Here is a 12,726-nt window from a genome sequence, read left to right as displayed (position 1 = left end):
GGAAGATCCCCTGGAGAAGGGAATGGCCACCCACTCCAGTATTCCTGCCTGGAAAATCCCACGGACAGAGGAGCCTGGTGGGCTATATAGCCCATGGGGTCACAAAGAGTTGGACATGACTGAGTAAGTAACATCAGTAAAACCAAGATTAAAAAAGCACCAAGGATGGGCCTGGAAGGCATTGCACTAAGTGAAGTAAATCAGGACACAAATACTGCATGATCTCACTTCTCTGGGGAATCCAGTCAAGCTCGTAGGTGTAGAGAGCAGAATGGGAGGGGTGGTCCCCAGGTGGGGAGGGGAGGTGCAGGAAGGCCAGGGCTCAGTCGTGAGGGTGGCGAAGCTCAGGGACCTAGCATGCGGACCGAACTGGAAAGGAGGCAGGTCTCAACTACTCTGGCTTCAAAGAAGAGGAAAGAAAAGTGAACTCTGTGCAGTAAGGGATGGCTAATCAGCTCGCCTGTGGCCAGCGCTCTGCAGCGTGCCAGCAAGCATCGACTCATGCATCTCGGATGTGCACAGCCTCTGTCACTGCACTTCAGAAAAGCTGGGAAATAGAAAGGATCTGCAAAAAAATCCTACCAGATAACTCAGAGAACAAGCCAACTCTTACATAATCAATGCCAAGTTCTGGGATTATTACAGTCAGAACAGGGTAGAAATTACTTCTCTCTCTGTTGTGTTTTTAAAGAATCCAGTTCAAAGTCTTAGGCATTTCTGAAGCAACACAGTGAAACATTACTTGAATTCATACCCTTACTAAAATGTTGTCAAGAGCCAAAAAATACAGGAAAAACATGGGAACATTTCACATTTGAAAGTTCCGGAGAAAGACAACTATAAAATTAGGTTGTAGGGAAATAATACTGCTTGACAAAATAATGTTAATGATGAGAAACACCAGCATTTGATTGGATTTTTGTTATAGAAATCATGTCTTAATGATTAACTCTTATGATATTTTTGGAGTTTTGACACTTACCTTCACGTCGGACAGTACAGTGAGGTGAGAAAGTGTTCATTTAATGTTACAGGCTGGAAACTGACTCACCGTGGGCTTGTAGTCTATCTCGTCCATCGATCTGAAGAAGTCCAGGCTCTTGGCCACCGCCAGCTTCCCCTGGTCCGAGCTGTGCGTGCTCAGCGTGTCCAGGATCTCACCCAGCAAGTCCATCTCACCCGGGGAAGGAGCCTTTGCTCTTGTTTCCAATGAGTCGTCACTTTCGTAGAAGTAAGCAGAAGCTTCTTCTCCATCTTCAGAGGACAACCTGGAGAAAAACAGGACACATGCTGAAAACCAACGTGATACTTCTGTGGAGGGACAGTAAAGTGAGTAACTGGTTCATGGCCAAACTCTTTATAGTGACTGCTAAGTCGCTTCAGTCGTGTCCGACTCCATGTGACCCTATAGACAGCCCACCAGGCTCCTCCATCCCTGGGATTCTTCAGGCAAGAACACTGGAGTGGGCTGCCATTTCCTTCTCCAGAACTAAGACCTAGTGTGGTCAATTAAATAAATACTTAAAAGTAGGAGGCTGTTCTTCTGTCACCAAAAGAAAACTCCTACAACATTTCAATAAACTTAAAGATCTTATTTTGCAACTTCTCATGGTTGATAGCCAAAATTTTCTCATAGTGATATACATACCAATTCAAACACTGGAAATCTTGAGTGTGTGCACTGAGAACAAACAGAAGTTTATGGCTCCTTACCCATCTGGAAGCACAAGCGGGGCTTTTCACAGTCTGATTCTGGGGAGTGTGGGGGCAATAGCCTTAGAAATATCAGACTGAACACCTGGGACTTTCTACATTCTGATTCACTTTCAGTACCTTTGGATGGTTTTCCTTTATTTATTCACTTGTTTTGGAGAATGCATATTCATTTATGTAAATAAAGATATACTTAATGGGGGGGAAAATTGATTCTATCATCCCCAAATAGCTTACTTACCATTGTTTTAAAAGTTCAACACGCAGTACTATTATTTCCCTTATTTTTTACCACTTTCATGAAATTTTCCTCTTCTGATACCTCCCATGGACTGAGGTCCTGCCGCCCCTCCCCCAGATCTGGTTTGTTTCAATTAACTCCTTCCACTGTCTTGATGTTCACCTGCCCCTCCTCTTCAGTCAGAGGGGAGGCGTGGGCTTCTGTTTGCCCTTGAACACTACCCTGGGTATTTCTGCAGACATCATTGCTTCCCAGGACAGGTTATTTCAGGCCTATCTTGCTTTCCCATCTCAAGATTCGTCCCCCGTGAACCTCCCACTAGCCCTGGATCCTCCTGCTGAAGACGAGACCGCGGGGAGCAGAACCTTTTCTCCAGACGTGCACGTGGTTTGAAATATCTCTTGCAACCTAGGGCTTCGGCTGAACAGAACATGCAACCCACAACTTACTTGCTGGCTCTCTCGGCGTCCTCCTCGTCGTCAGCATCTAGGGCTCCGTCCAGGCTCTTCAGAGGCCTGAGGCGTGACTGCAGAGAGGGGTCGACACACTGGCGTGAGGAGTGAAGATACTTGAAATACTCCCAGAAACTTTAAACAGTAATTTGATACTTGATATGGTAAGGAAGGGCTTCCCTGGTGGCTCAGATGGTAAAGTGTCTGCCTGCAATGCAGGAGACCCAGGTTTGATCCCTGGGTCGGGATGATCCCCTGGAGAAGGGAAAGGCTACCCGCTCCAGTACTCTGGCCTGGAAAATCCCATGAATGGAGGAGCCTGGAGGGCTATAGTCCATGGGGTCGCAAAGAGTCGAACATGACTGAGCGACTTCACTTTTTCTTTCTCATGATAAGGAATACTTCTTAAAAGACATACGCATTCAGGGCTTTTGAATATTACCTAGTAACCTGGAGGATACCAGGCAATACTGATCTGAATGCTTTCTTGCACCTCAAACCAATCAACAAAGTCCCTGGGCTGAGTGTATCAACACCTCTGTCCAGTCTGTCAGTCCCTGGTTTAGGAACCCTTGATTTACAGTCACTCCACCAAGCACTCGGCCTCCACTTTCTATAATAATCAATACCTGAAGCCTTGTTTCTTTTATCCCCTACCCCACTCTCCCTCACACCCAGTATTTCACAGCAATGCTCAATCCCGAGTGTGTGTCTGAGTCTCTCGGAGATGGTAAAGACAGAGGTTCTGAGTTTCTGCATCTATAACTCTTCAGTGAGGTTGGTGCTGTTGGGTCTGGCGGTCACACTCTGAAGAGCAAGGTTTTGAATCAAGTCCAGGAAAACCCATCGTTTCATCTGTAAATACATCACTATGTATCTTAAAAGATATTTTTTAGCATTACCACAGTATCGTGATCACACATAGTTACTAATAATTATTTAATATCTCACATTCCCTTATTACTCCAAATATATTTTAGTGAGTTTATTTGGGCCAGAATCTCAACAAGGTAAGCACTGTATTTGGCTGAAATGTCTCTCGTCTCAGAGGACGACCCCTTTTATCTCCTCTGCCCCCATGTCTTCTGGGACCTTGACTGTGTTATTGTGCCCTTATTTCCTGTAAGCTGGCAATTCCATCTGGAAGCCTGGCTGCCTTCCACTTCTGAGTCTTCCTCTGTTTCTTGCAGCAATGCCCGTAGACGTTGGTACAGGTTTCTCAGCACGTCACGGCGGGAGGCACACAGTGGCTCACCTCGGGTGCCACCAAGACTAATGAATGGTTTCAGGTGTAGGTGGCCTGGTGCACCCACTACAGATATGACCAGTCTTTTACTTGATGGGTTTAGCATCCAATAATTATACTTTTCAAAAGCGGTGCCTCTGTATTTGCTTGTTGGGATTCTATAAAAAACTTTGTCCTATTAACTGTTTGTCTATTCTGAAATACAACGTGCCCTAGAAAAAACAGGGTAATTCCTTCTTTCCTTATATGTAACAGTCTGTAAAGGTACGCCATGAGGGGTCTTTAAAAATTATCATTTGTACATATTTGGTTTGGCTCCAACCATCACAGTTATTACTCCTTCTTGATGTTCAAATCTGCCCCATTTTTACACTATGCCATAACCATGTTTTTTGAAATAGTGATCTTTTACAGGTTCCTCTTAAAATACCTACAGGTTAAATTATGTGCTACTGGGCATTTACGTCAAATTAATCCAGAGGTGGGGAGAGTGCAAAAGGTTGGCACAGAAATAAGACTGTCTGTGAGCTGACCATTGTTGAAGCTGTATGAAAGGTACCTGGGCATTCTTATAAGCTTCTCTTTACTTTTGTATGTTGGAATCAGAGAAGGACTACAGAAACAACCACAGTCAACAACATGGTAATAAGTACATACCTATCAATAATCAGTTTAAACATGAACAGCCTAAATGCTCCAATCAAAACACAAAGTGTCATACTGAGTAAAGTCAGTCAGAGAAAGACAAATATCATGATGTCACTTGTATGTGGAATCTAAAAAAATGGTACTGACAGATTTATTTACAAAACAGAAATAGTCACATATATAGAAAACAAACTTATGGTTATAGGGGGTGGGGAAGAGAGCAGAGGGATAAACTGGGAGGCTGGGGATGAAACACACACACTACTATACATAAGACAGGTATAATAACGATCTACTGTATAGCACAGGGAACTCGATGCAATCTTCCATAATGGCCTATATGGGGAAAGAATCTAAAGAGTGGATGTATGTATATGATTCACTTTGCTGTACAGCAGAAATGATCAACATTGTAAATCAACTATATGCCAATAAAAAATTTTAAAAATAAGTAAATAGCATCTGACAATAAAAAATATATATTTATGTACCCAACACTGGAGCACCTAAATATATAAAGCAAATATTAACAGATGTAAAGGGAGAAATTGACAGTGATACAGTAATAGTAGGGAACTTACATCAGTGGACAGATCATATAGACAGAAAATAAGGAAACACACTGGCTTTAACACATTAGACCACGTGGACACACAGAGAACGTTCTACCCCAAAACAGAAGACACATTCACATGAACATCAGACATCCTCTGGGACAGATCACATGCTAGGCCACAAAAAACCTCAAATTTAAAAGGACTGAAATACCAAAAATTCCTTCTGAACACACTAGTAGAAAACTGGAAGAAGCAAAACTCATGAAGACAAAGCAACATGCTACAAATCAACCAATGGGTCAATGAAGAAATCAGAGAAAATGTCAGTAAAGTACTCGGAAATAAATCAAAGTGAAAAAACATGGTTCCAAAATTGATGGGATGCAGGAAAAGCAGTTCTAAAAGGAAAGCTTATAGCAACACAGACCTACCTCATGAAAAAAAAAAAAATTCATATACACAGTCTAACTTTATATCTAAAACACCTAGAAAACAGAAAAAGCCCTTAGTAGAAGGAAGAAACCAATACAGATCAGAGCACAAATGGAGACTATAAAAACAGAAAAGATCAAGGAAACTAAGAACTAGTTCTTTGAGAAGCAAACAAAATTGATAAACCTTCAGCCAAAACCATCAAGGAAAAAAAGGGCCCAAATCAATAAAATAAGAAATGAAAGAGAAGTTACAACCAATATGAAGACTCATGGGACTACTACAACGTCTCATATACCAACAAATTGGACAACCAGGAAATTCCTAGATGCATGCCCTCTTCCGAGACTAAATGGGGGAAGAGACAGAAAATCTAAACAGACTAATTACTAATAGTGAAACTAAATCAGTAAAAAAAAAAAAAAAAAAAAAAAAAAAAAACTCCCAAAAAACAAAAGTCTTGGACCAGACAGAAGTCTTCACCTATTGGTAGGTGAACTCTACCAAACATTTAGAGAAGAAATAATACCTATCCTCCTCAGAGTACTCAAAAAAAATTAGAGGGGGGGAATGCTTCTAAACTTAGTCTAAAGGCCAGCATTACCCTGATACCAAAACAAGACAAAGATATTACAAAGTAGAAGCTGAATTCTATTTTTTCAAAATAGAAAATTACAGGCTAATATTCCCGATGAACATAGATGCAGAAATCCTCAACAAAATACTAATAAACCAAATCCAAGAAAACATTAAAAGGATCATATACCATGGTTAAAGGATTTCTTCTAGAGATGCAAGAGTGGTTTAATACCCACACGTCAATCCATGGGCTGATGAGTGACAGAAAGGAAAGAATGAATAGATACATGCGTCTTAGAGCCCCTGCTGGGGACGTGTAGTAAGTCTCTCCGGAATTTTGGTGACTAGCAATGTTATTTGGGACTTGTAGTATCACTTGTGGCTCAGATGGTAAAGAATCTGCCTGCAGCGGGTTCGACCCCTGGGTCAGGAGGATCCCCTCCCTGGAGAAGGGAACTGCTAACCAATCAAGTATTCTTGCCTGGAAAATTCCATGACAGAGGAACCCGGTGAGCTATACAGTCCACGGGGTCACAAAGAGTCGGACACGACTGAGTGACTAACTCTTCCACTTTACAAGTTTACGATATGTGAGTTAAAGAGAAATCTGGGAATTGGCCTAGAAACCCAACTATCACTTACAAGATTATTTCTCTGGGAAAAATATGTTTTACCCACTCCCTCCAGAACTCACAATATATGTTTTACCCACTCCCTCCAGAACTCACAATATATGTATCACAATCCTCTGATTCTAAAGCCAAGCTGTGGTTATTACACTGACCTGTGTGCACTTACTTTTATGTCAGCTGTGGGTGTTGCATCTAATTTTTGATTAAAAACAAAACAAAAATCAGAAACTATGAGGGAGCTGGGACTTCATGCTGCTACTTACCAAATTATCACTGACTATGCAAGAAGATAATAAACATGTAACTTAATATGTACGTTTATAGCATACTTTGCAAAGCACTCTCTTTCACACACTGGGCTAGGTTCTGAGAATATAGAATTGAATCAGGTTGAGTCTCTTGTCTTTAGCAGCTCTAACGAACCCCACAGTAAGTCTGGAGGGACACCAGGGAGGCCCCATCACTGCTCAAGGTCACATACCTTATCAAGAACAAGAGCCAGAAAGAGGAACCTGGTCTGCTGCCAGCCCCCTGTTCATCTTCCACAAGTTGCTTTCACATTCTCCAATCTGCCTGCGCATACCGCAGATTCTCAGTTACTGTTTTGCTAACTACAACTTTTTCTCTTCTAATGAAGCTCTCGCTTTCCCACAGTCTAAGTCATTTAAATCCTAAGCATTTCGCAAGTACCTCTGAATTTAATTTTACATTTTCTAGCCAGGCCAGGGGTCTATCAATTTCTGCATACACAGGGGTGTTAAACAGTTTACCCTATCACCATGACTTACATAAGTTTTCACAACAGAATGAGAATTAGAATGAGAAACAAAATTGGTTAATATAATGCTTTGCTTTCTACGAGTGTTCAGTTTTGGCTAACCTAAATAAGCTTCTAATTAGCAGCTATCACATAGGTAGATTCAGTAATTCACTAGGAGCTGCAATCTCCATACACAGAATGAAGTTAAGTATCCAAACCCATAGTGAATGTGTCAACTGCTTGACTACTTCATATCACATAGCTGTTAAAGTCACACACACAAAAAAATGAGGAAAATACTTACACTCTGATCAACATTAAGACAGAGGGACATGAGAGCATATGTAACAAAAGCACCATCAGCGCCGGAGCTCACATGAACCCAGAGTTTCTCTCCATCACCGTTTCCGGTGGGCTTGGACTTGGGTACAGTGCTTTCAGAATTGTTTGCAGCACCCCAGGGACATAGGGCACAGGCAGAGAGGCCTGGTCCCAGTTTTATAAACGGAAGTCTCTGATGGGGAACTGGCAGGAGGTCAGCTTAGACTGCAGATGGTGCGCTGTGTGCCCTTCAGGGTGTGGACTGCACACAGCGACTCCAGGACACCTTCATGTGGACTCACAGAGCACAGGCGCAGCCTCACTCAGAATGTGCGCACGGAACTAGACAGAGAGCAAACTACGAGTAGGGAGCGAATACAATCTCACACGCGGAAAAATGAAAGCTAGATACATTTTAGTACGACTGACTACAGTTTTCGAAAACCTGTGCGTGTTATTTTTCTAACTATAATGATTAATAGATCCCAGTGGAATGGATTTTGCATACTGTAAGTACTCAGAGAAAACTATTCTCTTTCAGGTCTGGATAGGAACTTCACAGTAACGGGTGTACATTGGGAGAGTTCCCAAGGGCCAATGAACATTTCATTGTGAGTTATTACCGAGAACTCCCTGAAATACGTGCCAAGACAGTCATTAAAAAAAAAAAGAAAAGTTGCTCAGTCGTGTCCAACTCTGTGACCCCACGGACTTGTAGCCCACCCAGCTCCTCTGTCCGTAGGATTTCCCAGGCAAGAATACTGGAGTGGGTCGCCATTCTCCTCCCCAGGGGGTCTCCTGACCTCGGGATTGACCCTGGGTCTCCCGCACTGCAGGGCAATGCTTTACTGCCTGAGTCACCTAAGTCAGTTGTAACAGGGCTTATAATTGGGAACTAGGAGCTTTTTTTAAAAAAAAAAATTGAAATAGACTGAGAAAGCTATAAGCAGTCAACATAGAGAAAAAGTGAGAAAAAGAAAAATTAAGTTGATTTCTGTCTTTAGAAAACCTGCATATTATTTTCAAGTGTGTGCCAAAGGACATGACATGGTGCCCACACCTGGAAAACCAGCCCGTGTGCCAGGCAGCCCTCCCCACTCCCCACCCCCTACCCCGGTCACCTTGCATCTGCTCCGTGCTGTTACGGAAGCTGCTCTCCTTTCTGCTCCATAAATTTTTATGAAAAAGGGGAAAGACTTCTTTCCTTTTTGATCGGGGTACTACTAATAATTGCGAGGCTTCTTTAACTTATTGACAAAAGAAAGCAGACTGTACCCCTATGTTTTGTTCCTCTTACGTCTGGGGAGCATTACTAGCCTGAAACGACCGTTTCTGCGTGTACATCAAGTTAGCAGTTGCCCCGGTTCCCTCTGCTCGGACCCACAAGACGTCACCGAGGCCCCACCTTCCAGCGCCTGATGCCTGCTGGTGCCACTGCACCATGGGGCCTTTGCATAGACTGGTGCGCCTGCCTTCCAGCCCCCACTGAATGCTGGTCCCCTTCTCTCAACCCCACTATCTCTGTCACCATACATCCACTCTCGTGTGTAAATCTGCAACTTACCACCTGCATCTGAACCTCTTTCCTCTTGCCTTGTAGAGCGACCGTCTCTGAACTGCTGACAGAGACATCTTTTAAAAACTACCATATGACCCAGCAATTCCACTACTGGGCATATACCCTGAGAAAACCGTGATTCAAACAAACACATGCACCCCAATGTTCACTGCAGCACTATTTACGGTAACAAGGACATGGAAGCAACCTAGATTTCCACTGGCAGACGAGTGGATACGGAGGTTGTGGTACACAGATATGATGGAATAGTACTCGGCCATAAAAAAGGAACGAATGTGAGTCAGTCACAGTGAGGTGGATGAACCGAGAACCTGCTGTACAGAGTGAAGGAAGTCAGAAAAACAATCATCATATATTAACACATCTTTATGGGATCTATAAACAGAAAAATGGTACAGATGAACCCATTTGCAGGGAAGAAATATGGGCGCAGATGTAGAGAATGGATTTGTGGACACAGGGGCTTAAGGAAGAGGGTGGGATGAACAGAGAAAGTAGCACCAACATACATACACAACTGCATGTGAAACAGAGCTGCTGGGGACCCGTGTGTGACACAGACAGCCCAGCCCACGCCCCGCGACGACCTAAGGGGGGTGCCCTGCAGGCAGGACACGCACATACAGACACACGCACGGCTGATGCACGCTGCTGACGGCAGGAGCCAGCACAACGCTGTAACGCAGCTATCCTGCAGTGAAAAGAGTAAATCAAGGCACACACGCCGCCGCCCCCTCCTCCTCAAAGGAACCCTTCAGTGGCTCCTCACTGCTTTCAGGGTAAACCTCCTCTTCCTCACGCTTCCAACCATCGCCCCTCCCGGGCGTGCATGTGTCTGACAGCCTGGTCCCCAAGGGCAGGCCCATCGCTCGTTTCTCTCTCAGTCCCTGAGGACCACACCGCGTGGGGTCCACACTAGTGTCAGGAAATCTGCAGAAGATTCAGAAAGGAGCTAAAGATGACGGGGGGTCCTGTCAGCACTATCTGGATGACGCTGAGGAGACCTTGTGTGCGTGTGTTCACCCGATCCTAGCCTACAGAGCTCTGCGTCTTTCACTGTCATTAACAACCCTCCCAGGACTCAACTGCATGGCCTGTGCAGCCAAGGCCTTACCTGAAGCCACTGCTGTGGACCACAGGCTGCAGACACATGGAGCTGACGCCTGTGGACACCCCTGCCTCCCGGAGACCCGCGCAGTCCCCGCCTCACAGCCTCAAAGGTGCCTTGCCCACTGGACCAGAGGACCTCAAAAGGAATTCACCCCAATTTGTTGCTGTTTCAGGTGAAACGTATTTTTACCAGGGAGAAAGCTTTCTTGGGCTTAGTTTCCTAACCTTCAGGTAGCAAATAAACAGAGACTTTCATTGGCCCAATCTGACACTTCTCATGAAAACTTCCAGAAAGAAGTTAGATTCTGTGGCCTTAGCTGGTCTACACCGAATGACTCTAGGTTCACAAAGCTCTCACATAAATAATCAGGTTAAATCTAACGAAACAGCCCTCTTTTTGTGATTGAGAATACTCTCTGAGGTCGTGATAATTGCACGTGGGGAGACTGTCAGGGAAGCTGTAAAGGATCCTGGAGTGGCCCAGATTGCTGGTGTGCTTTCCCGGGACCGTTAGGGGGTGCAGTCAGGCGTTTCGCGGTGGGCTCGCCGGATGCTCCAGAGGTCTGCAGCGTCCACAGGCTGTTTATAACCCCGCGGCTGCCGGAGGCACCTGGCAGAGGCCTGATGGCGGCAGGGATGCCTCCTGTCCACAGAGATGCCCGCCCCGTGGAGCTGCAGTTACTCCGGTGTGGACAGGGTGGTTCCGGCGTCTGTTAGCACGTATGTCTCAGGACTCCTGACTGTCTATGTGTCTGTTCTATGGACTACCCGACCAGCTTTTTGCATCTTACCGGTTTTCTCATTAGCTAATGAACCAAAAATAAGGGAGTTATAATTCGACCCTTTAATAAAAAACTGTTTTTTAAATCAGGCCGTTAGTGTCTCCTGGGTAAGTGAATACCTCCATAGTAGGGAGGTAGTTTTGGCTGAGTACTTCAATTAATTTTAAACTGATAAGAAAACAGTCCCATGCAGTTGTTCGGTCGTATCCGACTCCCGCTAAGTTGTGCCTAACTTCTCGTGATAAGAAAACACGTAATGCAGAAATGACGGCACCGTGCTAAGCGGCCGACGTGGGCATCTTCAGCATCTGCGAGTGTTATGCTCATTAATTCAACAAAGCTTAGAGCAACACTCCTTTGGAAGGACACCAGGCACTGGGCTACATGGCAGTATGAGGATGACTGAGAACAGGGCTCCTTGCTCTTGCGGAGACTGTGATCTAGTTAAGGAAATGGGAATTAAATTGAATAAAATAAGCCTACCAGGATGACCACAGGAGCTGGTACTAAATTATGGCTGCAGTGAGGAATCTGACCTCATCAGGGAGACCAAGGGATGGCTTCGCATGAAAAATGTCTGAGTGAGCTCTGAAAGGTCAGTAGGAATTAAGTAGATGATAAGAAGAGGAAGTAAAACATACAAAGGCTCTGTGGTGGGACAACCAGGGCCGACACAATGGACTCAAACATGCTTATGGTGTCCCAGGGGTCAGAGCCTGGGTCGAGCACAGGGTTACTGAAGGGCACGCTGGCCTTGCAGTTGCCCTGCTGACCACTAGATGGCAGGTGCATACTAAGAAGGTGCAAGGCTGGACGAAGCTAAGTTTCAGGCAGGTCACAGGAAGTAGGGGGATCAGAGGCCCAGCAGGGAAGAGTGGGCGGGGACAGACCCCGCCTTTCAGACCCTGATTATGGAGGGCAGCCGAAAGCCGCTCACTGTTTCCGGGGACGTCCTGAAAGCCGCTCTGTGCTCCATGGAGGGAAGCAGCTACCCCACCTCACTGAAAACATTCTCGGCATCTCTTCATGCCACAAACACCCACTAAGCAGCCACTGCACGTGTGCTACCGTCTTCTGTGCTGCGAGGCACACAAGAGAAGACGATGTTCCTGCCTCTCGAGATTTTTTTAAAAGGATGAACATGCTGAATACTGAATGTAATAAAGCACCTACAAATATCAACATACTCTTCCACAGATATAACTGCTCTCAGCGTTTTGATCACAGATGAAAACTTATTAAGTGCCATTAATACTGATCATGACTCACGTCCAATTGTAACATTCCTAATAAGTAGGTGCTGTCAGCGGACGAACAGCACTAACAACACAGGATTGTGACTACGTCCTTTAAATAATGGTAAACTCTGCGATCAACAAGGAGGTCTCAGAGTCCCCCTGAGCTGTACAGACCCATGGTCTCCCACCAGTGCCCTGGAGGCTGTGCAAACGAGCAAATAACTGCTGGCATTCGCAGCTGTACATTTCTGGATGCAAAAAGGCATCACAAGGGAACAAAATTAGCAGAATTTCACATCCCTCTGATGCAAAGAATTACAAATAAGATGGGGAACTGGATGTCCCACCTCTTCAATCACACTCCTACTGGTAGGTTCTGAACACATATAATTACAAAATCAAAATGTTCTCACAAGGAAATTTAAAATATAAAGTA

General features: G+C 44.7%; 1 protein-coding gene across 6 annotated transcripts in view; it reads right to left on the bottom strand.

The window, feature by feature from the left end:
- Nucleotides 1-12,726, bottom strand: part of DENND1B (DENN domain containing 1B) — a 279,905-nt gene that overhangs the window by 4,617 nt on the left and 262,562 nt on the right. For 4 of the 6 annotated variants that reach the window (XM_025285317.3, XM_025285321.3, XM_025285319.3 and 1 more), the window contains 2 exons: nt 2,404-2,480; nt 1,052-1,268 (listed from right to left, as the gene is read on the bottom strand). In XM_025285317.3, coding sequence (XP_025141102.3) covers nt 1,052-1,268; nt 2,404-2,480 — 294 coding nt within the window. Of the gene's footprint in view, nt 1-1,051; nt 1,269-2,403; nt 2,502-12,726 lie in introns of all 6 variants that reach the window. The other 2 variants (XM_025285318.3, XM_025285323.3) reach the window with 1 other exon arrangement.

This window comes from Bubalus bubalis, chromosome 5 (assembly GCF_019923935.1).
Source record: "Bubalus bubalis isolate 160015118507 breed Murrah chromosome 5, NDDB_SH_1, whole genome shotgun sequence".
In the NCBI taxonomy this organism is placed as follows: domain Eukaryota; kingdom Metazoa; phylum Chordata; class Mammalia; order Artiodactyla; family Bovidae; genus Bubalus; species Bubalus bubalis.
The sequence above is the reverse complement of the archived record's forward strand: the minus strand, read 5'-3'. Positions and strand labels throughout refer to the sequence as shown.